Source organism: Pseudorca crassidens, chromosome 1, assembly GCF_039906515.1.
Source record: "Pseudorca crassidens isolate mPseCra1 chromosome 1, mPseCra1.hap1, whole genome shotgun sequence".
In the NCBI taxonomy this organism is placed as follows: Eukaryota; Metazoa; Chordata; class Mammalia; order Artiodactyla; family Delphinidae; genus Pseudorca; species Pseudorca crassidens.
Genome location: NC_090296.1, coordinates 105,617,409 through 105,642,165, shown reverse-complemented (window position 1 = coordinate 105,642,165; position 24,757 = coordinate 105,617,409). Strand labels below are relative to the sequence as shown.

The 24,757-nt window shown below is 38.7% G+C and overlaps 1 protein-coding gene across 9 annotated transcripts in view; it reads right to left on the bottom strand.

The window, feature by feature from the left end:
- TCF12 (transcription factor 12) overlaps positions 1-21,671 on the bottom strand; it is a 380,845-nt gene extending 359,174 nt beyond the window's left edge. For 3 of the 9 annotated variants that reach the window (XM_067747941.1, XM_067747950.1, XM_067748020.1), the window contains exons 1-3: positions 21,336-21,668; positions 20,252-20,348; positions 19,256-19,328 (exon numbers count right to left, since the gene is read on the bottom strand). In XM_067747941.1, the coding sequence (XP_067604042.1) occupies positions 19,256-19,328; positions 20,252-20,326 (148 nt within the window). In that variant the 5' untranslated portion in view covers positions 20,327-20,348; positions 21,336-21,668. Of the gene's footprint in view, positions 1-19,255; positions 19,329-20,251; positions 20,349-21,335 lie in introns of those variants that run through there. The other 6 variants (XM_067747922.1, XM_067747960.1, XM_067747931.1 and 3 more) reach the window with 5 other exon arrangements.
- Between the last annotated feature and the right edge of the window lie 3,086 nt (positions 21,672-24,757).

Sequence of the window (24,757 nt, the reverse complement as noted above, 5' to 3'; positions counted from 1 at the left end):
TGGATATGACCCACACTGCCAGGCGAGAATTCAGTATTTTTTGCCTTTCACACTGTCTTCCCGGTGAGGGGAGGAACCCAGCTTGAAAGCACTACAACCATGGTCAAGTTCCCAACAAGTCAACCTGTGAATGGATAATCTGGAGACATGAGGAAACCAAACAACAAAGAACAGATGGGGTCTATGACTGGATCTTCTATCATTCCAATTCTAAATCCAACTTGATCATATATTCCTGGACTTAGAAAACGCCAAGGAGGTGACTGGATGTTGTGGATATCAGGGTATAAATTAGATCCCTGAGTTGAAGGGAGGGAAGACCAGAATCCCTTGAATTGTTTCGATGCAATATAAGCATAAAGATCACCTTGTATTCTCTTTGCCTTCTAAAAGCCATTACTATGATCTTAGAAGAGGAAGAAATTCAGGTACAGAAAATGTGTTTTAATAGCCTAAACGATGGTGTTTGGTGAGTCTTGGTTCTAAAGGTACCAAATGAGGCCAAAGTCCTCAAACTGCTGCATACTTTGACAAGGAAAATCTATTTTTGTCTTCCAGTCTACATTTATGACCTAAGTCAGGTAAATACACCTGGTTTACTTTAACGTTTTTATGCACACAGTCTGTCATGCACTGTGGTTTCAGATGTGATGGTTTATTCCAAAGTATGCCTTAAGCAGAACAAATGTTTTTTTCTATATAGTTCCTTGCCTTAATAAATATGTAATATAAATTTAAGCAAACTTCTATTTTGTATATCTGTAAACTACAAAGTAAAAAAATGAACATTTTGTGGAATTTGTATTTTGTATACTCAAGGTAAGAATTAAGTTTTAAATAAACCTATAATATTTTATCTGAAAAAAATGAATAGTGTTAGACCAATAAATTCAATAACAAATGAAATGGACAAATTCCTTGCAAGACACACATTACAAAAATTGATTCAAGAAGAAACAGAAAACCTGAATGGCCTTAAATCAACTAAAGAAATTAATCACAATTTAAAACCTTTTTATATAGAAAACACTAGGCCTAGAAGGTCTCACTGGTGAATTGTTATATACCTAAGGAAGACAACACCACTTCTACACACTCTCAGAAAATAGAAGAGGAGCAAGGGAACACTTCCTAATTCATTAGATGAGCCCAGCGTGACTCTGATGACAAAACAAAAGACACATACCCCCCCAAAAAAAAGAATCTACACCTCAATATCCATCATGAATACCGATATAAAAATCCTTAAAAAATATTAACAAATTAAATTCAGTAATATGAAAATGATACATTTTGACTAGGTAGAATTTATTCCAGAAACACAAACTTGATTTAGCATTAAAAAATCAATTAGTGTTATTTATTACATGAACAGAACAAAGGAGGAAATCCATCTGATGATCTCAATGGATTCAAAGAAAGCATTTAATAAAACTTCAATGCATTCATGATTAAAAAAAAAAATCACTCAGCAAACTGGTATTAGAAGGGTATTTCCTCAGGATCCAGGAATGGGCATTTGTTAAAAGCTCCCAGGTGATGCTAATACATTGTTGGGTTTAAAATCAAGGAAGAGCCAATCCCTCCACCAAACACATTTTAACAATGACGACTTCACCAAATTTTAATATTAAATAACTGTGGTATTTGATAACAGGATATTACACAACTGTCCATGAGACTAGTTTTTCTTTAAATAACCTGAATAACTAGCTAGTGCTGCATAACTGTAAGGATCACCTTTGAAATCTGATTCCACCATTTAGTAGCTGTTACTCAACCACCTAAGCCTGTTTCCTCATCTGCAAAAAAGGGAGTAAAACTAAATCTGCCTCAAAGAGTTATTATAAAGATTATGTTAAATAATTCATGTAAAAGCGTGCCCTGTGCACAAGGCCTATACATAAAGAACTAATATCTTACTGAATGTTTCTATTACAATAAAACTAATTTAAGTGCTTGTTTTCTAAAGGGTTTTTAGCTTCATTAAGTCATATGTATTGTACAATTATGTCACTTTCTATAACAGGTCAAATCATTACATATATTTTAGGAAATCAAAATATCCTAGTAAAATAAATACGGGCTCAAGAATGCCCTTTATATAATGATCCCCTACTCACCCTCTCTTGTTAAGTGAAAAGGTTAAGCTGCAGAACTGCTGTTCCCTATTGTGTAAAAAACAAGAGCTATGTATCGCTTGCATATGCATGAAAAACTCTGAGAAGAAACTGAACAGAGTAAATCTCTGCCAAGGGAGTGGAAATGGGGAACAGGAAGTAATGACGAGAAGAACTTTTGTTTTTCACCATATAGCTTTCTATGCTATTCAGATTTTTTTTAGCTTTGGCTTGTATTTTTATAATTTTTCAAAAATAGTTAATAGAAGAAAACATTTTCAGCACTTACATATAGGCTTTCAAAATTAATTTAAAATTTAACACTTTCCTCTCCAGTGTCACCTAGGTTAGTGAAAACCACTACAAATAGATAAAAATACACTTCCTCTGGAAACAACACTTCCATACCAGAACAGACCATTTCATTCAAAAGCCAACAAGCCTTTAAAAGAAGAAGAAACTGGAGGGGAGTATAAAATTAACTGCTTCTTTTTACAATCTCTGAAAACTCACTTTGGATTTTGCCTGAACCCTTCTACACCGTTTATTTACATCTAAACCAGCTGAGCCATACCAAACTATTCCTATGTTATTGGTCCAATACCACAGCAACTTGTTCATCTTACATCGGAACACTAAACAAATGCTTTCCTAGAGCTTCCCAAGATGATTTTTATATCGAAATACACTGCTTATGATACATTCTTCTAAACAAAGATAACAGTTGAAAACTCCAAGCTAGTATAGGAATACTGGAAACCAAAAAAATATTTTCCTACTGCAACCCAGTCTGAGGATTATTTGCAATACAAAAAGTTCTAAAAATTAGGTACTCTTTAAACATCAATGAGATAGTCAATCAAAACAGTTAGATTATTATTAAATGTTAACAAAAGCTCCTTTTTTTCTGAACTTTCTTGCTATTCAGTGAACATCTTCACCAAAAAGTGTCATTTATATTTTTGAAATGTGTTTACAAACACAGCTTTGTTTCACAAAATTCAAAAATACAAAGCCTGCATTCAAATAATAAAAATACCAATTACCTCATCTTTGACTCACTGAATAAACGCAAACCTGCTCCTTTCACAGGGATCAAACGGGTACTTTCAGAGAGCTAAAAATCAATCTTAGGCGGTAAAGGTGGCATCTCAGAAATCTGCAGGTTTCCAAGCAATGAAAGTTTCTGTTTGAAATAAGCACTCTGTTAAACTACACAAGGCAATATATTCTATACATTTCCGGGGTAAGCTATATAAGAACTGAGAATCTAGCAGCCACTATCTCAGATAAAGTGGTCTTAAGTCGGTGAGAAGCTTACAATGGACAATATTTGTTCTGAGGTAGATTACTGAGATGAGAATTTTTATCATCTTTATCACAAAGGTCACATCTCTAAACTGATATACCCTTAGATCTCTCCTAACAAAACTCCTTAACTTTCAATTAATGTTTCCCTCAGAACAAAATTTTTCCAAATTCCACATACAAGGGTCAACTCAATTCCTGGCTTAAGAAAAAGAAAAGATAAAAAATACAATTTCCAAATACTTCATGTTGAGATTTGCAACCCAATTTCAAAAGACAACGTATTTTCTACAGTCGACAAAAGCAGCTTTTGGCCCAAAAATCTGAGGATGACTTTAAAAGCATTCAATAAAAGATGATGGTTCAGGGGCTTCCCTGGTGGCGCAGTGGTTGAGAGTCTGCCTGCTGATGCAGGGGACATGGGTTCGTGCCCCGGTTCAGGAAGATCCCACATGCCGCAGAGCAGCTGGGCCTGTGAGCCATGGCCGCTGAGCCTGCGCTTCCGGAGCCTGTGCTCCGCAACGGGAGAGGCCACAACAGTGAGAGGCCCGTGTACAGCAAAAAAAAAAAAAAAAAAAAGATGATGGTCCACCCTTCCACCAGAAATTAAGCAGGTGAACAGACTCAGTTCCATTAAATAAGATTATCTTTTTCTGCTCTTATAGATGTTTCCCCACATCTATTATAATGCTAGACCATATAACCTCTCTTCTTCTGTGGTTCAACCCAACTGGCAAAAATCTAGGTTACTGTAGGAAAAGTATCACTTCCAAGGTTTTGGCCATCTAGTGGTTTCCAAACTGTGGTAAAATGGTTCCTACGGCCCTCATACAACAGAGTTCCTCTACCCAATCAAGGCCAGTATCAGAAAAGTCATCCTCCCCACAATATGACATTACTAAAGAACAAAAATGGCACACACCCTATGAAAAGAAAACACTATGAAAGAGTTTGCTCTTCAGAGCTAGGGCTAGCTGTGGTTCAGGAGAGGCAGCTGTATTCACATACAACCTCAGTGGCTTTACCACTTGGCCACTTCCTGCTCATCCTTGATGTTTAAATGTGGGGTCTTGGATGCGCTAAGATCTTTTCAGAAGAAGTACGAGAACAGGTGGAACATGCTAATGAATGCACACCACAGGTCTCCAGACAGCTAATACACACAAGTTCAGTGCTTCCTTAAAACTTCACCATGCAGCTGATATTAGGAAATAAAAATGCAATTTAGGATATTTAATCTAAGACATTTAATTTAGGGAATTTAATCTCTCTTTCCAGCAATCTATCACACATCCCCAAACCTAAATATAGTCATTCACCAGGTGTTTGACCTTAAAGTAGGGTACTTTGCAGAAATACAAGTGTAAAACACTATCTTTGCTTTCAGAAAACATGCAATCTAAGATATATATATATAAAATATATATATATTTTTTTTTAATGAAAGTATTCTAAAACAGAAATTCTTTGTTAAATATTCACAAGAAGCAGGCTTCAGTCTTCTTTTAAACCTTACAGTGTTAACCCATTAGCTGTCCAGCTACAATAACTGGCTGGACTCAAAATCTGCTGGCCATAACTGCCTTATTGGCTTTAGCTTTGCCTTCAGGAGCAAAGAAGAACAAGTACTTTCCTTTACCCGAGAGTCCTTTAAATATCTGGAAGCCATATTTTTACAAAATTATGACCTGAAATGGCTGGAAAAGATTTCATAAAGGAAAGGGGGCTCAAATGGCACAAAAATGGCAAGTAAATATTCCAGTTTGTAAGAAAAGAATAACTAGAGGCAGGAGGTCAGGTAAAGAACAGTGCAACTGAACCATACAATTCAGACTGGGGAGTAGTGAGTATAAAACTGGCTAAAGTAAGTTCCTATCAGATTATTAAAGAACTTAAATGCCAAGGTAGGACTTCTGTTTGTTTTGATAGCCAATAGGGAACACATGTAGACTCTTGAGACAAACCACAGGAGAAAGATGTTTTAAAGATATGAGGATTGTGTTTTGGACTAAACATTTGGATCCTCCCAAAATTCATCTACTGAAGCCAATATTTGGAGATGAGGCCTTTGATAGGTAATTAGGGTTAAATGAGGTCATGAGGCTGGGGCCCCTGTGATGGCATTAGTGCCCTTATAAGAAAGGACACCAGAGAGTTCTCTCTCCCTTATCCCCTCTCACTCACACACTGAGGAAAGGCTATGTGAGAACACAGCAAAAAGGCAGCCCGTAAGCCAGGAAGAGTTGACATCAGAACCTGACAACTCTGGTACCCTGATCTTAGACTTCCAGCCTCCAGAACTGTTGGAAAATAAATTGCTGCTGTTTAAGCCATCCAGTCTGTGGTATTTTGTTATGGCAGCCTGTGCAGACTAAGACAGACTGGAAAAGAGAGCAAATGGCAGCAAGGAGGCCAAGTAAGAAGACTACTACAATGTCCAGTGGTGAAGTAACAGATAACAGCAGTAGCAGCAAGAATGCAGAAGTCATCAATTACCTATGAAAGAAAAATAAGCTACTTCACCTGGCCCCAGGGTTCTTAGAAATTATATTCAGGAACCCTAGCTATCCACTTCCAAGGTCCTTAGTTTTTCTGTTTCACCTACCATCTACTCTCATGTCACTGCAATTTAATAACGATCTTTCAAGAGGACATTAGGAATTATTACAATCAGAAGGCCCCAGAACTTTCTTGACTCTTGTCAAGTGACTGTCAAATCATCCTATAATCCTAAACCCAGTCACTGTCTTATCCTAAAGAACAACCAGCAAATACCTCCAATGGAGCCTATCAGTCCACAGGCCTCCACCAAAACCACCCCAATAGCGGTACTGACTCTGGGTTCCATGAAGTTTGAATTTGTTGATTTCCTTCTTTAAAACAAAGTGAAAAGTTCTAAACAATACAATCCCATAAATACATACATACATGGAGTCAGTAAAAACCTCAATATTTCCCAATAAAAGGTGGCCTAGGTGTTTTATATACCCAGACAAGCACACTAATTGGAAAGGGGCAGCGCTGGGACCTGGGAAAGCCCTCATCTTCCCTAATCACAAAGAACCTGGAAAAATAGCACCAGCACACAGCCCCAGCCCTGATACCTTGTCATTTACGGATAAGACTAAGTCAACCCTTCCTGCTTCCAGCAGAGGCATACAGCAGAAGAGAGTTCCACTTGCATTTCCCAACCTCATCCTTGCACCCTCTCATCCTCACTCAGGAGTATACCAAGGCCACCACATCCAGTACTTTAAAATCTTCAAAAGGTTAACTCTTACTGACACTAAAGTTTTGTTCAGATTACTGCTCATCAAACAAAGCAAAAACTTTCCTAAGAACTATTCAACTGTCACCCTACTTAAGCCTGTGGTTAACCTTGTTACTACAACAGATCCTCAACAAGGATTTAAAGCTAAGCTGAGGGGACTTCCCTGGTGGTCCAGTGGTTAAGAATCCACCTTCCAATTCAGGGGACTCGGGTTCGATCCCTGGTCGGGGAACTAATATCCCACATGCCGCGGGGCAACTAAGCCTGCGCGCCACAACTAAGCCTGCGCTCTAGAGCCTGTGTGCCACAACTAGAGAGAAGTCTGTGAGCCATAACGAAGAGCCCACCCACCACAACGAAAGATCCCCCATGCCGCCACTAAGACCCGATGCAGCCAAATGAATAAATATTTTAAAAATAAATAAAAAATAAAACTAAGCTGAGAATACAGGACTCAAAGGTACTAATTTGGGGGCTCTATGGTTTGAGATATAATTAACAGAGTTTACTTTATTGCTTTAACTTCCCTCATCTAACCAAAAAGAGAAAGAACTCATCTGAAGAATTCTGAGATTGACTGTTGGAAATGTATGAGTTTTGCATGAATAGTCATTCATTCCACAACTTGTGAACTTGGAATCCCTTCAAGAGTTGCTATGCCACCTAACATAAGACAACTAATATTCGTACAGAATCACAAAACTCCACATTTTAGAAATAATTTCCTTAAAAATTATTTAATTTCATGACTTTCACAACCCCTTAGGCAGTATTTTTATTCTCCTCATTTTAGACATGAGATAGACTCAGAGAAGTTAACATATTGCCGTAGGATCACAAATCTGGTAAATGATAAAGCCAACAATGAATCAAAACTTTGTGACTCCAAACTCCTCCCCTTTCCAGCATACCACAATGTGTCTCTCTCTGTTCTCCACCACCTTAAACAAACCATTCTACACAGACCAATAAAAAAACAACAGCGCATTAGTGTGTTCTCTCAAATGCCTACTGATGCTCTTCAACAAAATGAAAGACCAGTCTACTTTAAATAAATAATAATACAAAATGGACTAATCAGCACCCTCTTTAAATCTTTTCATTTTACTGCACTGAAAAGTCTGTTGCCAAAATTAAATTTTAACAACTTCCATTAAAACCTCTTCTATATGTTTAATAACACTTTTAAACTACCCTTGGAATAACTATTTTCCATCTGCTTTTACTTGCCTTTATAACTAAACAAACACTAAATCTTTGAAAAGGGGGAAGTGAAAATAATGAACTTTCCACACTATAAAACAACCATTCTTTTCTATGGCCTCAACTAAATAATAGCTGTGAATATTCCAATATCTTACAACTATCAAATTTCATCTTCCTCCCAAGGCACAAAGTCTGATGACAGCTAAACAATAAAAGAAGACCACACACAAAAAGAATTATACTCTCCTAAAGACATTTTGGACTGTAGTTGTCTATATCTAATATCTTGTAATACCAACAAGAAAAGTTTTATTTTATGGAGGCTTTTGATTATTGTTTTCTTTTTAACAATAAATAAATCTTGAAGCACTTTCTTTTGGAGATTATCAGCATGGCACCATTTAAGCCTCCAGTTACAACAAAAAATTTTAAAGATTTCTGGAGATATTAAATTCCTCCTCATGACAAACCGTACTCTGGTGTAGATTGGTATCAGTGCAGGTGCAACTATGACTGATTAGTTTGCTACTTCTGAGGGGCAATAAGAAACCACAGGCAAATGTGTATCACTGTTGATTTGTCTATTTCCTCTGTAAAATGAACAATTACCAACTTCCTACAAGAATTATGAACTAAATAGTGAATGACTAAAAATTTATGAAGCACATTTATCATTATTGATTTTTTTAAAATAATAAGACTCCTCCCATTCCCCCAATCATTCACTGGGCAAAGTCCCACTGCTCTACAACTTGTTCAGCAAGTCTCAGAGTCTACCCACTCTGGCAATACTCTGAAGTTTGACAAGAGATGTTATATAAAGTATGAAGGCAAGACAGACCCTGGCTGTATGGCCTGTTCTGTGTTCCCACAGCAGGGAATCTCAAACCTCTACAAACTTTATGTGGATTTAATTATTCAATATTATATAATGATTCTTCAGACAGTAACACTGGTAATGCTACAGGGAACAGGTCTGCAAGGGAACCAGAAAAGTCAGTATAGTCAACTGACCTGCCTCTCAAAACAGATACACAAAGACTAGTTTATTACACACTCACTTCATTGCTACTTTCATAGTTATATTAAACAATAATGGGACTGAGCTGATGACAGGCTCCTGAGGAAAATTTCATACACTCATTAGAATCACAATTTGTTTTTAATGAAGATACCTTTAATGAATATACTGCAGGAATAAACATCATGCTACTAACCTATGAAAACTTTTAACCAATATAAAAGTAGAGAATAAAATTACCAAAGACTGGTTTTGTTGTCTGTCCTCTATGAAACCAAATCTTAGCTCCTCCTTTTCTTCATGAATATGACTTGTTGGATTTTCTTCTGTTTGCTCTCACACAGTTAAATCTGGATAAGAGTCAAGGCTGAGGCTTTATCTTGGAGGTAATAACATGCTGCTGATTTTTTATATATGTATATACACATAATTATTTCTTACTTGGTTTTATGTATTTACGTAAATATATCTGTTAGCATCCTGAAATTTTCCATGCAAAATGACCAGGGAAATATCACTACACTCCTTGGCCCAAAAGATGAAAAGCTTATACCTCCTCAAAATGAAAACTGACTTCCTAAAACAATGTATAGGGCAAACTTCTCAAACCACAAAGCTCAGTCCGAAAAGCTTATACTGTATTCCAAGAAGAATTTCCTTTATATTAACAAGTCCACCACAATTTTTTTCTGTATTTAAAATAACTGTCTCTAGCCTAGTCTTTTAGTCCAAAAGAGAAATTCTTATTTTGAGTCGAAAACAACAACAGTGGGGAGGGGGTGAGGGAGATTCTCTCACACACACACACACACACACACACACACACACACAAACACACACACAGAAGGGGAGGTCTATAACACCTTTTTGGAAATCCATGGGGCCGGGTGGGTTTTAGAATTCCACTTTTCAGATTTTAGAAAAGAAATACAGTATACAAACCATACCATACAAATCACCCCCAGCACCTGGTAATCATACAGTAACTAGAAAAATAAGAAATGTTAATGGCCTCCCTTCAGATAAGATCGAATCTTGCCACTAAAATAATTTATGCTGAATTTAAAGGAAAAAATTTGATTCATATCTTTTCCGATTTCAAAATGGCAGATCAGTGATTGTGGACCTTTGGCAAGTAAAAAGGTGGTCTTGACATATCATAAATAAACTGTGCTATCACCTAAAATAAAAAGAACTAGCTGATGCTTAAATAAGAGACACTTAGGATATTTAATAAAGTCTTAAAGTGGATCTAATTACTTGCCTAGTTGGAAAAGCATAATCAATTCAAGCTGCCTATAAGTTGCCACCAAGAGATTCAACATGCATCATCTTCCCCCTTTAACTTTATTCCAAATTGGGACCAACACTGAAAAACATTTTCCAAAACCTAAGTATGTCAAAGTCAGCTGGATACAGTAGGGTTTCCAAATAGCAAAAATCTAAGAGGACCTCCTAACTCAGGAGAACTCAATGATTTTCATCCCTTGTTTATGAATGCCCATATAAACTCAGATTCTCTAAACTAACTTGTGGCCAAATCATGTTTCTGCCATAAGTTCAAAGTGAGCCTAGCATTTTTTCCTCTCCAGTAGCATAGTAAACCCTTTTTTTTATTCCCAACCATCTCAAAACAACATACGCCTCAGAACAGAGAGGCTGGATGACTGTAATTCCCTCCAAGCAGGGATCCCCATGGTGTCCCACCACTAACTCACAACTCTTGCTGAGAGCAGCAGCACATATGCTCATTGATTAGAGTTGTGTGATCAGATTAAGTTCAACCTGTGTTCTCTACATTAACCACCAGTGAAGTGGCGGAAGGGTCATCATGAGTTGATCCTGCTCATTTTAAAGCCTCACAATGGCTCACTGGCAAAACCACCAGAAGAAAACAAGTGAACAACTTCTGAGGGAGGCTAATGCCAGAAAGACTTCCTTTGAGTAACTGGAATAATTTTTCAAATTCAGAGTATTCCCTCAGTTCAAATTCACGCACTTTCATAACACCTAAAACAGATCTGAGAAAATGACATCTTGGGCCAGCTTTCTTCATTTTTAATAACCAAAAATAAGGTATAGTAGTGGGGTTTTTTTTTTTAAAAAGGTAGTATTTTCTGTCCTGTGCCTTATCTCAAATTGTTTTTTTATTTTATTTTGAAGGTTTCATCCCTGAGTCACTGTCCAATGCAATAAAAATTAGTAACCAATCGCTAATCTGTTTTCATTTCTGTGTGATCTTTAAGTCCCCAATCAGCTTATAGTAGCTTGGATGACTCACCATGGTCTTTATGAGAGCACATTTTTAACCTGGAACACAGGAGAGCACATTTTAAACATGGAACAAAAAAATCAAAGCTCTCCCTGTAAAAACATACAAGTCAGGGGTATGTGAAAAAATCACAGGATGATCTGGATAGAAAAAGAAAACAGAAGTTCAAATGACAGTTATATATATTACCAACAAATTTCTCTGTGCTTCAGCTTACAGAATAACAATTTGCTCCCTACCAAAACAACCCCCCTCCCCCAATGTAACATTCCCTTTTCATAGATTTTTGTAGGAGCAAGAAAAGATCCAAGATAAAGACAGCCAAAGAAAATACACTCTAAGGCTGGTCTTCTCACTGAAGAAAGGATAGTATAGGACTGCATCCCACTCCACCCTGGCCTCTACCCCCAAAGATACAAAGGAAAACAGGAGGAAGGCAATGTCATAAGCTAAACTCAATGCATCTTCCTAGAACTTCAGTTTTACTTAATGATTAATTAAAACATATTTCTATTACAACAAATATGTTTGTGCTAGGGAGTAGAAAGTAAAATGCACATGAAGATTTTTAAGATAAGATTTCTTCTGCTCACTTACAATGTGTTGCTTCAGGCTACCAGGGGAGTTTATGCTCCTTCCCTGCCATTAAGAAAAAAGTGGAGAAGCTCTACCCTAGAGACTCATTCTCTCCAACCTGTCTCCCAGCTATTCTATCCTCTCAGGTCACATCATTTTTATTTTATTTATTTATTTATACTACACTTCATTCTAGAAAGGAAAATTTTCAAGCAGACAGAGAGCAATATAAAGAAAACCCTACATCCAAGTGGCAATGCCTAAACATGAAAGAGGGTTTTCAAAAGGTGTACACATTTCTGTTTACCATTCTGTACTATACAATATGTAGTCCACAAAATAATAGTATTAAGAAGAAATGAGCTACAAAAAATAAAGGTAAGGTTATTAGGTACCTAATGACCTTTCAAAACTATTCTTCAGCCTGATTTTGGCACTAGAAAGCAACTCTGACATGTTGCCCTTGGGGGGCATTTCCTCACCCTCCCCATCGCCATAAAACATCACATCATTTTATCTAAAGTAAAATGAGGTAATGCCTATAAAGAGCTTAGCAAAGCACCTAGCATATGATAATAGTTCAATAAACACTGGCTATAATACTGGTTATAATTATTACTATTAATAATAATATTACATTAGTATTACTTAAGCGGGTGCCATAGGCAGCTACAATTTTTGAATCTACAGTGTAGCAGGCAATATATAAAGATAATCTTATTTGATCCTCATAAGGATTCTGAAGGTAAGCATTATTATCCACTCTTCATAAAAGAAAAAGTATGCTCAGATCATTTAAATGACTTGCCTAGGGCCACCCAGCTAATAAGTTGCAAAGCACTGTTCCAATCTAGTCATCTGGCTCCTGAACCCAATTCTTCCCACTGCACTATACTACCTCTCTTATAAAAAGTCAAGAATTCAAGGGCTCTCTCACTGATAGACTCCAACTAGATTCCACTCCATTTCAATAAGCACAGGTCAAAGAATGACAGGAATTCCCTCCAGTCAACAGACAACCAAATTACATACAAATACAAATCTGCACCAAATGTCATCAAACACTCCATCCATAAACTAATAAAAATTTGTATTTTTACATTAAATAATCAACCAAAGTCACTAATTCTATACATCTAACTCCACCATTAACATCAATTCTTGACCTGATCATTTATCTCCCTCTGAATTCATTTCCCTAAGGGTATTCATTCACTCACTTAGTTTTAATTATAACTTGTAGGAACAAAAACCCAAATCTACATCTCCTATCCAAAGGAAATTGAAGTGTAGATAAAAATATATGCATGTACAAAAAGGTATTCACTATCATATTTTTTATAATAACAAAACGCAAATCAACAAACAAAATCTCTAAACGTCAAGCAGTAAGATAACTGATTTGATAAGTTATGCTATATTCATCCCATGTAATAATACCATACAATAATTTTAAATAGAGCTTACGAAGAACCTTTAAGAACATGAGAAAATGCTCATAACATCAAGTGAAATAAAAAAGCAGGACATGAAATGAAACCATCAGTAAGCTTTCAACTTTGCAAACACAGAACAGGAAAAAAAGACTAAAAGGAAATAAGTCAAAATGTAACAATTTTCTCTGTATAGTAAAATAACCGGTGTCTTTTTTCCCTTGTTGCTTTTTCTGTTCTCCAATTTTCTTTTCAATGATGATTATGTATTAATTTTACAGCCAGAAAAGAGGTTTTTTAACCAAAATTTTTAACTCATCTTGCAGCACTCTTCTCTCATAAATCCCCAAGTTAGCCAAGAGTCCCAAGTCATGTGAAATTTAAAATGCTCAAAACATACCAGCATCTTTATATATTTTTTTTTCTCCAGCACTACTACCCTCCAATTATGCCAGAACTGCAAAAGTAATTTCTCTTACCTATAGAAATCCAGTCCTTCAAATTCTGTCAATCCTTTTCTTCTGGTATTTTTCCTTCTTACTTCCTATTTTCCCTTCCTACTTCCTATACTAATACCAAGTCCAAACCTTCACCAGCTCATCCCTAGATTAGCACAATAGCCTCCTGAATAAGTAAATGCCTTCCTTATTCTATTGCCTCACCACTAACAATTCACTCCACCACAGTTGACTCTGTGCCAGATACTGTTCCTGGAGCTTTACTTGTATTAACTCGGTTAACATTCATAACGACTCTATGAGGATGGCTAGTATTATTAGTCCTATTTTACAGATTAAGAAATAGAAGCACAGAGAGGTTAAGATACATACCCAAGGTCACCAGCTAATAAATGGCAATGATTAGATTTGAATCCATGCAGTCTGGCTCCAGATAACAGTATATAAATATGAGCTACTCAAGGAGTGCAGGAGTGATAATCAATAAAAATCAGTTTCTCTTTCCCTGAACTGTGTACATACAGGCCCTTGGAGTAAGCCTTCCATTTCCGGGTCTCTTTTCATGCTATTCCACAACTGGGAGAACAGTTCTTCTCTTCCCTAATTCATTTTTCATATCTCCTTTAAAAGTCAACTTTAAATTCAACATTTTTGAGTTTTCCTTAAGCCAGTTCCCTCACTCCTCAGCACATTCTTACTCTTATGGACTCAATTTAACCTATATTAATGTGCAGTTGTTGACATTTTTTATGTTATAGAAGTTTACCTCACATTTTTACATTTTATCTTCCTGTCTAGATAATGAAATGCCTCCACTTTTTTTGGTCTATGTCCTTCTCCATTTGCCACCTTCCCAAAAGCCAGTAGAATAGCAACCAGCACAAAGTAAATACTAAATAAATATGTGGTTAACTGATAAATCTAAGATAAATATGGCTCAACTATTTAACAAAGCAGAAAGTCTTTTGAACTAATATATTTAAATGTATGTCTTTTTTTCATTTTATTCCCTAAGCACAAAAGCATTAGATTTGTAATTTCAACATTCCCATCCAAAAAACATATTCAAGCAATACCCAAAAGCAGTCCTATTAAATACTTTTTTTAAAAAGATATCCCACACACTGTCCAGAAACTCCTTTTTTTTCCCCAGGAGACCTTTTCTAATAGTGTTATTTTACTCTCTTGTGGCAAGAGTTATCCAAGTCTTTGACAACACTAAGCAGGCAGTGACATTCCAGACGTGAGTATCAACTGTTTAAGAACAAAAAAAGACTATTTGGCTTTAATAAGAGATTATCATAAATAGGCCCATTAAATCTAAAATGTGAAAACAATTGTGTTTATATTTAAAGTTGAGTATCTTCATCTTTATCTTCTCATCCAAGAAAATGATTTTAAATGCTTAAATTGTTAACGAAAACAGATGGAAATAATAATTAATTAAAGGTATGGCTCACTGTATATAATAAACAAGTCTCTAAAATACTGTGACCTAATCAAACTGGTTTTCAAATCCATTCTAAGCCATGACTACTTAAAAGAGCACTATAGGAACTACTCCGAAAAGCACACAGTACTCATGGTTATAATCTTGTCTCTAATTTTTGTTTTCCAAGAATGTATTTTCGTATACAGATTTTCTCTAAAAGACACCTTTGCTACTTAACTTTTACATTAAATGAGCCACCTAACAGTAGACCATATTTATCCTAAAATATTATATTTTTCCTCATATGCCTGCTGACTCTGCAGTTACTCTAATTCATCACTACAGCTCGCCAGAAGTAAATGTCTAATATGGTTCAGTTACCCAAATAACAGTACTAAATTTGAGTGTATATTACTATACACTATAGTTAACAAACTTCAACACTGATAGGTACACATATGAAACACATCCTACTCGTAACTTTACAATACTTTAAGTGAAAAAGCTAAATCTAGTTTCCCCTCTATTTAAAATTACAATTCCTACTTATATTACACTTCAGTTAAAAAACACATTGGTAAAATTTTGGTGTTCTCTTCCTTGATATTTCAAATAATGCTTTAGCAATTTGAAAAGCTTACTCCATTTTAATTGAGTGAGTAGGTGTTTACTAATCATTCCCTTTTTTAAAAAAATTACTTGAGAAGTAGATACAGTTATAATAGGGAAACACCAGGAATCCTTGTGATGATGGAACTGTTCCTGTATCTTGAGTATAACACTGTCAATAACCTAGTTGTGATATTGTACCACAGTTTTACAAGATGTTACTGTTGCAGGAAACATGTTAAAGTAAAAGTGGGATCTCTGTATTGTTTCTTACAACTGCATATGAATCTACCATTATCTCAAAACAAAAAGTTTAATTTAAAAAAATACTGAAGAGTAATTTAATGAGAATTCATTTTTCTGGCCTCCCAGAAAATTTTTTGAAAATTCAGTATTTTCAAAAATCCCAAATGTGCATATGAAAATACCTCCCAAATGAAAAACTGTACTCCTTTTAAAAATTAAGAGCTAGAAAATCGTTCTTATAATTCTTTCCAAAAATCTTGAGCAAGAAGAAATCTATAGTGTTACAAAAGTCTGATTTGAACAAGGAAAAGTAAAAGCTTTACTTGCTTGTTAAAATAACTCTCTAGATAGAAATATAAGAGACAGACTCAATATATATAGATGGCTTACCAAACAAATTTATCCCACTCCCTTCCAACATCTCTTGTTACTTGGATTCAAAAACTAACAAAGGAAATTTTTCAGATATCATGTAAACATTTAAACTATGAAAAATTAAATCCAATATCACAATTTAGTTCTCCATACTCAATCCCTGAAGCTGGAGGGGACAGTGGATTTAAACACCAGAACTATTTCCACTTTGTCAATCCTTTCAACAAGCTTTCCTCCTATACACTGTCCTACAAAAGTGCCTCACCTTTAACTCCTACAGAGAGAAACCCCTGTCTCAAGGTCACCATAAGAATACCTCACAGCTTCTATCATACCAAACAGACAAATTCACAGTTGTATCATAATGCAAAGAAAATTAACACCCTTGATGAAAAAATATGACTATAAAAATTCCTCAAGACAAATAAGTAACAGAAAATACATATTAGCCTTTTCCATTGAGACTTTTGATGAAGTGTCGACTATCTTACAAGTTATATATCGCTTTAGGAATAAGATTTAAAAATAACATCACGTACTATAGCATATACACTGAAATTAACTCATCCTCAAAAAGGACAATCAATAAAGAAAATTATACACACAACTGTAGTTTTCATGAGGCAAAAGGCTTGGGATTTTGCAAATGTTACTTCAAAAACAAGGTAACTCTAATCTTTAAGTCACCTCTTCAGAAGGAAAGTCAGATCTTTAGCTCCTTATACACTGCAAATAATCAGGCATTAGGACATATTACATATCCTTTGACATGAGATCAGAAGATTATTAAAGTGTCAATAAAATATACAAATAAAACAATATTGCCATACCAAGCTCTTTTAGACATTTCCTTTAAGATAAGAAATGGCTACAGGACCATATCTACCAGTATACTTTCATATAAAATGACTGCTTTGCTATTCTCCCTTCCCCCCAAAGCTAAATCCGTTCACTGATTATTAGAGGTCATAGCTTTTTTTAATTACAATTTTTTCCTGAAATTTAAAACAAACCACATAGATAAAGATAAATATTCAAGTTCAAATTTTCAACAGATAAAAAAACCTAACAGTTGTAAAGCTAAAAATTTCCTGCTCTAAAGAATCAAATATTATGAACACTTCTACAATGTAGAAAAATAATTTTTTTCTTTGTATAATGCATGCTACAGAAAGAAGGACCCACACTGTTCCAATGTCATGCTAGAGTTCACTGAACTTTTTTTTTAATTTTAGACTACATATATCATACCTTAATTTTAAAAAGTAAAAAATATATATTTGCCCTTATTTTAAAAACAGAAAGTATTTCTAATAGCCAGTTTCTGAAGTTCACGTCCTTGATATCAATGAATGTCAGTTAAATATATTTTCTACAATTCAAGTCAGAGCTAACAGTCTGAAACAGCAATATCACTATTCATTTAATGAAATATACTAAGCATCTACTATGTATTAGACAAAGAAAATTTGAAAGTTCCTGAGAATGTATCAGTTGCAAAAATTGACATGTATTCAAAACAGTAGTAAAGAAAGAGAATATAGCCTTCTTCTTAATAATTTTCTTCTTAATAATAATTTTATTCTTAATAATTTTCTCTCCTCAACCCAAAAAAGCGATGATTTTCAAACCACTACCAATAAATGGATAGAGGTGGGAGAAGAGCTGGGGTTTGGCTGACATTTTATGATATCCTTTTGATTAAGGATAATATTAGTCTTTAGGATATTTAAAATTCAAAATGTTTTTATTTGAAATGTTAAACAACATGCTATATTTTCCTCTTAAGTTGTAATTTCATCATTAAAAATGAATTTTAGTAAATTAAGGTAGTGTATGATTTTTACATAGAAACTTGTTTTAATGTAAAGTGGTATAAAGGGTTAAATTGGTTATGAAATTAACCTTCTTTTCTGATGTTTTGCTCCCACAGTATCTTAAGAAGTCAACTATCATTTTACTAGGGGAAATAAAAAAGCACCGGTCAAAGAGGAATTACTGAGTTTCAGCCTAGAGATTTGACAGCTGGTTTTCTTATGTTGCTGTCTTGGCTTTTGTTTTTGTTTTTTTTTTTTTACCTCTTCCCGCACTAAGGAATAAATCTAAGTTAAACAGAAAATGATAGCTTTTGTACACTAGAATGGACCTTGCTTCTGGAACATTTATTTTTTAAAAATCATGAGTATAACTAAGTAAGAAAAACCAAAAATGCACACTTAAGAAATATAGGATAAATGTTAATAATGGAGTAGAGTAGTTATAAATATACAGAAAGTAAATTTGAGGACGAAAGCACTAGTGTAGAACTAGGAATCTAATTTAACTTACGCTAAACATCCTAATGTAACATGAACGTAGGACAGAATTCAATCATCTGTGTTATTTGAAAGTACATCTAACTTTCTATTCATTCATTTGTAACATTTCAAATAACTGTGCACAAAATTGTTAATTTCCTGAAGACTTCCAAAAGGAATAGCCATCTTTTAAAATAAGTGTTACTAATTACTGCTTGACTCAATTCCACTTTTCATATACATATTTTAAACAACATTATTTTACCAACTCTTTAGAATCCAAAAGTTTAATAACATTAACGGGCTAAAATTTAGAAAATTTTTAAAATACAAATATTTAAATAAACAATTTAAAAAAAAATACTACACATGGACCAAAGAGCATTTTCTTCTGGTACTTTTCTAAATACAGAGGCATGCTATAATCCCTTGCACTCAAACAAGATAATGTTCAATTTAAAAATTCAGAGAAAAGAGAACAAATTTTAAATTCACATTGAAATTCTTGAAGAAATGTCAATGGATCCTTAAAGGAACAGCCCACATTTGGGGCTTGTTTGTTTTTGTGTATAGTTTTAACTAGACATCACACCACCAAAATATGAGTTTCTGATTTTAGACATGATCTTACCTGATCCGCTGAACTGACTGCTTCCCAGTGTCGTTGGTCTGGTTTTCCCACTATTAACAGGTGGGGAAAACATCTGCAAAATAATCCAAACGCATCTGTTAGTTGTGAAATTCTTCTAGATTCCTTGCAAACAAAAGTCCACCAAGAGTCATCAATTAGTTGCTGTATTTCAGAGGGACGTTAAAATAAAATTGGATATATACATTCATACCCAGAAAAGCAAATACATTTAGTGATATTATTTCCTCACACTATTTGGAAATACTGGCTATCTTCTGTTCTGAAAACCCAGTCAGTTACATGAGAGATTCTAAGATTATTAAGTTTAAGTGGTAAGTTTCTGTCAATGATCTTCGCTTTGTACCAGCAGTTAATAAAGGAATTCAACGCATTAGAAATAAGGGCAGTGGGGCCAGCTGATATTTTTAAGTCACTCAATTATTTCCCATGTTAAGAAAATTTTAAATGTACATACACATATGTACTTCTTGTATATGCATATCTTCACACACATACACACATGTATAAGTACATATATATTTATATTAAAATGGTTCAACCCAAAAGGCTGGGAATCCTAGCCCTTCACTAGCTTTCCTGTAACTGACATCTTTCAGGTACCATAAACTATACATCTTGAAAAGGGAAATGGTTAGGAGTGTTGAAGAAAAAACAGTTTTTTTTCATATGAAGTTCAAAATCCCTAATAATCATCAGGGTCAGAGGATGACTCAACCAAAGCTCAAGATTACGCTGTTCTCCTTTTAACTGGCTAAATCAAATGACCCCTCTGGCATTAAAGTTTTAAATCTGCAAGTCTAGACATTACATCAAAGTTCAGGTGTCCAACTTGGGGGAGCTGGACTCCAGCCCTGAGAACTACTGCTCAAAGCAGATGGAGTTCACGCTGCTTAGTCTCCACGTCGCTCTCCCCCCTTTCTTTCTTTTTCTGTAAACCTCAGCGGAACCCCAAGATGCCGCAGAAAGCTCTCATACCGCACTGAAGTCCAGCAGGTCGCTCAGCTCCTTATCGGTCCCTATAGCAGCCATGCGCTGCTGCTGGGGATTCATCTTCGGCCACTTCTAGCAGGTCCTAAGGCAGAGGAAAGAGGCTCAGCGAGAGACCACCGAGGCCCAAAGTGTGTACGGGAATGGAGAGAGGCGTAGAAGAAGAGGAAAAACGCCGGGCTGCCTTCCAATATCCTACTCGTTCCCCACCGCCGCGCGGGCAGGGGGCAGGAGAGCCCGGTGCCCGCGCCGGGTCCGTGAATCCACGCGTTTCTCGGCCCGGCCCGGGAGCTACGCGGCGGCTCCCTCAACTCGCCGCCTCTCCCGCAAGTTTCCGAGCCCGTCCCTGCCCCCTCCCCGGCGCCCCCTACCCCGCGCAGCCGCGGGGTGCCGGACGCGCGGGGCCCGGCCGGGGCGGGGGTCTCGAGGGGCGGGGATGAGGGGCGATCGGGCATCCAGCGAGCGGAGCGGCGGCGAGGGGAGTAGCGAAGTGACTCTCTGGCTCGGCAACAATAGAACTGACAAGTTGCAGGGAACGCGCCGCTCGCAGGCCCGCGTCTGCGGCCGCCGCCGCCGCCCGGATGTCCCCCGCGGGCCCCGGGGGTCGGAAAGCACACCCCCGCCGCGCGCGCGTCCGAGGGGCGTTTTTAAAAAGAAAACAGAAACACCGACAACTAGCCCCGCTCTTGCCCGGCGTCCTCCTCCCCCGGCTCGGCCTCCTCCCACTTTTGCTGCCCTGCCCGCGGCCGGCCGGCCCCGGACCTGCCTAACAATGAGCCTGGCTCGGCAGCCGAAGAACCCGCTCTCCCGCGCGCCCCGGAACCCCAGCCGAGCGCTGAGCGGGGCGCGCAGGCCGAGCGCGCCGCTCGCGGGCCTGGCCGCCCGCGACTCTTCACCTCCGCCCCCACTCCGTTCCCCAACTTGGAGGGGACCCCGAGTTCGCCTCTGTACAAAGGGGCGCGGAGTTGGGGCGCGGGCCGGGGGCGCCTCCGCTCCGCCAGGGACGCGGCGCCGCTCCGCAGCCCCCAGCCCCAACACAGCGTCCCCCTCCCGCTTGCCGGCCCGCAATTACCTGCCGCCCCGTCTCCGCATCCAACCACCCCGATTAAAGTTCACTTTGGCCGGGAGAGCGGGCTCGGACTTCCCCTTGCACGGCCCGGCGGTTCGGCTCACTTTCCCCCGCGCGAGCTTTCGGATCCGGGCGGGGGAGGCGGCTCTCAGGCCTGGCCGCCCCTTCCTCCCGGGGCGGGCTGGCGGTCCCCCCAGATAGAACTTGTGGGTCTCCTCAGGCGGACATTTTTTTCGCTGAGGCGGCCTCAGCACCGCGCTCGGCTCGGTTCTGGATCCCTCCGCGCCGGGAAGAGCCCCGGATTAACCCTTTCGTCCCCCGCCCGCTCCTGCCGCCTGCGCCGAGGAAGTGGGGCCAGCCGAGGGGGCGGGGAGGAGCCTGCGGGAACGGGGAGGGGCCGGCGCGCGGCTGGCGGACAAAGCCCGCGGTGGGGTGAGGCGGGCCGGAGTCGGAGCCGCTGGGGAGGGGCGGGAGCCACGAGCAGACACCCAGCGAGGCAGGGCTAGGCCGCCCGGGAGGACGCCTGGTCGGGCCCCTGGGAGAGGGTAGGCGGGCACCGTGGCGCCTCCCCTTGCTTGTCCTGCTCCGGCTTCCCGCCCCGAAGCGGAGCGGCGGAGACGCTTCAGCGGGCTCATCTGGATCCGCTGACCAGGCCACCCAGCCCGAGGCCGCAGAGCCCTGAAAGGCTTCCGTTCCCGAGCAAGCCGCGCTGGACGCCAGATGCCACACTCGGCCTGGCCCGAAGGCTCCGGCCCTGGGAGGCTGCGTAGGGCTCGGCTTGGAGGATGCGTGTGTGGGGAAGGAGACCGGCCACCTCGGTCGGCTTTTGGAGTAGGTACGGTTGGTCAAATTCGTTGCTGAGCGGAATGCAGAAGAGGCAAAACCTTCCTCAAACCACACAAAGCAACGTGGGCTTCAGGTTCCCAAACACTTCACTCACTCAAGCGTCCACGACTACAATCCTCTCTTCCCATCCGAATCCCAAAAGAGGCCACCGAATCGCACAGCAGGACGAGTTCTTGTAAATGGATCAAGCCAGTCCTTTCATTTTACAGAGACAGCCCAGAGAGGCTCTGTCACAAAGTCGCAGTCTTGGCGCAAGTACTGAACTTGGCCTGAAGAACCCCAAACGGAGTAAGAAGAGGACAAAATAACTAAACCTCAATTTCATTCTATTCAGACGTCAAAGTAAGGTTTTCTCCAATAGCAGCCAATGTTTTGACTCTTTTGGGTCAGTGAATGCAGTAAAGACCAGTAAGCCCCAGGCGGAAGAAACACTGTGAGGAAAGAAGACATATCCAAAGTAACAAATTGAGAAATGCAGCGAACGCCTTGAGGGCAACAACCTGGCAAGAAGGAGCCATTGGAGCCCAGATTTGCATGGAAACAAGGAGATAGACTTAGCTGCAAATATGCAATAACTGTACTTTATTACAAACAGAGCTGTCCAGCGGAAGAAGGCAATTGTAGCTTGGGGGTAAGGGTTTCCATTACGTTCTCAACAGCTACACCCTGCACCTGGCCAGATCCTGTGGTAACCTTCCCTGTATCTACTACCCCTTATCTAGGTAAACACCTACCCCCTTTCTTAGCATCACATCCCTGGCCTGGCTGCCTACTGGAGAATGCGGTTCCATTCCAAGCAAATGAGCAAAATTCCAAACTAAATGAAGCAGCACAGTTCCATTCCGTGCTACAGTTACTGGTTGGCAATGTGCATGACACAATTTGGGCCAATGCTGGGGGCTTCAGGGAAAGTTTTTGTTTATTTTTTTTTCATATTCCGAGAGCTTCAGAGGCAACTTCCTCTTTCTGCACGTACTCAAGAAATCCAGGAGCATAAAAACAATGAAAAAATGTGAAGGAATATCACCAGCATATTTTACAGAACAACAAAAAAAAAAAATCAAGGAACCTCTGGACTTTGGGCAGCCATCTTCCAACCACCAGGTCCAGCCAGGTGAAAATAAAGCAGACATGGAGAAAGCATAGGCAGAAAAAGATATGCTTTGGTGATGTTTTTGAGTCTCTGATCACAGCTTCTGAACCCAGGACTACTGTCATTGATGGAACCAACAGGATTAGAGTATTCTGCTGTTTGTAATCTAATGTGTTCTAAGCGATATAGGCCCAATGGCTATTTTTTGTAGCAAAGACCTAAACATCAAGATGAAAAGTCTGAGTAGAACTTTTAAGGCCCCATACCAGTAGAAAGATTCTCAGTGGTAAAACTGAAGAGAAATCTTGGGGAAAGGAGAAGGCATATAATCCCATATCAAGACAAAAGGAGAGCCAGTTTCTTCTCATACAACTAATTTAGAGGAAGAAATTACTGTCTGCCCAAACCCTCGGTCATGGGGGCTCCCTCACTCCTTTGAGGGACTGACTGAAGTTTTTCATTTCTATTATGGCCCATATTGTTATATACTTTATTTTCCTCATTAGATTAAACACTCCTTGAGGTATGGGACTGCTATGCATCTGTCTGTACTGTGCCCCTAGCAAAGTGCCATGTGTATAGTACACACTCAAAAAAGGGAGGCTGGAATTAAATCTATCAGTCATTTGGCATTAAACATGAATATATTTCTTATCCTGTAATACAGTCTTTTCATGTATCATTTTTAATAGGGGAATATTTTCCCCACCAATAGATTTTCTATAATACTCTGGACATATATGGAAGACAAAAAGAATATAAAAACTGGAGTTGTGTCATTTGTAAGTAATTTCTGGGCTTTTGCTGACCTTGCCAGATAGAGCCAGAAAGCTTTATTAAAAAGCTCAGAGAGGGCTTCCCTGTTGGCGCAGTGGTTGAGAGTCCGCCTGCCGATGCAGGGGACACGGGTTCGTGCCCCGGTCCGGGAGGATCCCACGTGCCGCGGAGCGGCTGGGCCCGTGAGCCATGGCCGCTGAGCTTGCGTGTCCGGAGCCTGTGCTCCGCAACGGGAGAGGCCGCAGCGGTGAGAGGCCCGCGCTCTGGAAAAAAAAAAAAAAAAAGCTCAGAGAGAAACAGTCAGTAACACAAATTCAGTAATAATTAATAGTACTCTTGCTATAGTATAAGTTAATATCAATAAATCAATATTGAAATATATTTAATGAACGCTTCTTACATGCAAGGCATGGTGCTAAATGCTGTTTAGGAACAGAAAATATCAAACCCACCCTGCCACTCTATACTCGAAAACACACACACACAATTTTATCAGGGAGACCTGAAATGTCCAAAGAAACCTTTACAGTCAAAAGAAAAAGCAGCCAAAACAATACAGTTTGCTCCCTTGGGAGAATGACTTGAACTTGGCCTCTCATTCAGAAGGCAAGAATTCTAGAAAGCTCAGAGAAGGAAAAGGAGGAGGAGAGAGAATAGAGCCAATCAAGTCAATGGGCAAGTTGCTATGTAGATGGAGTGACTGGCTTCC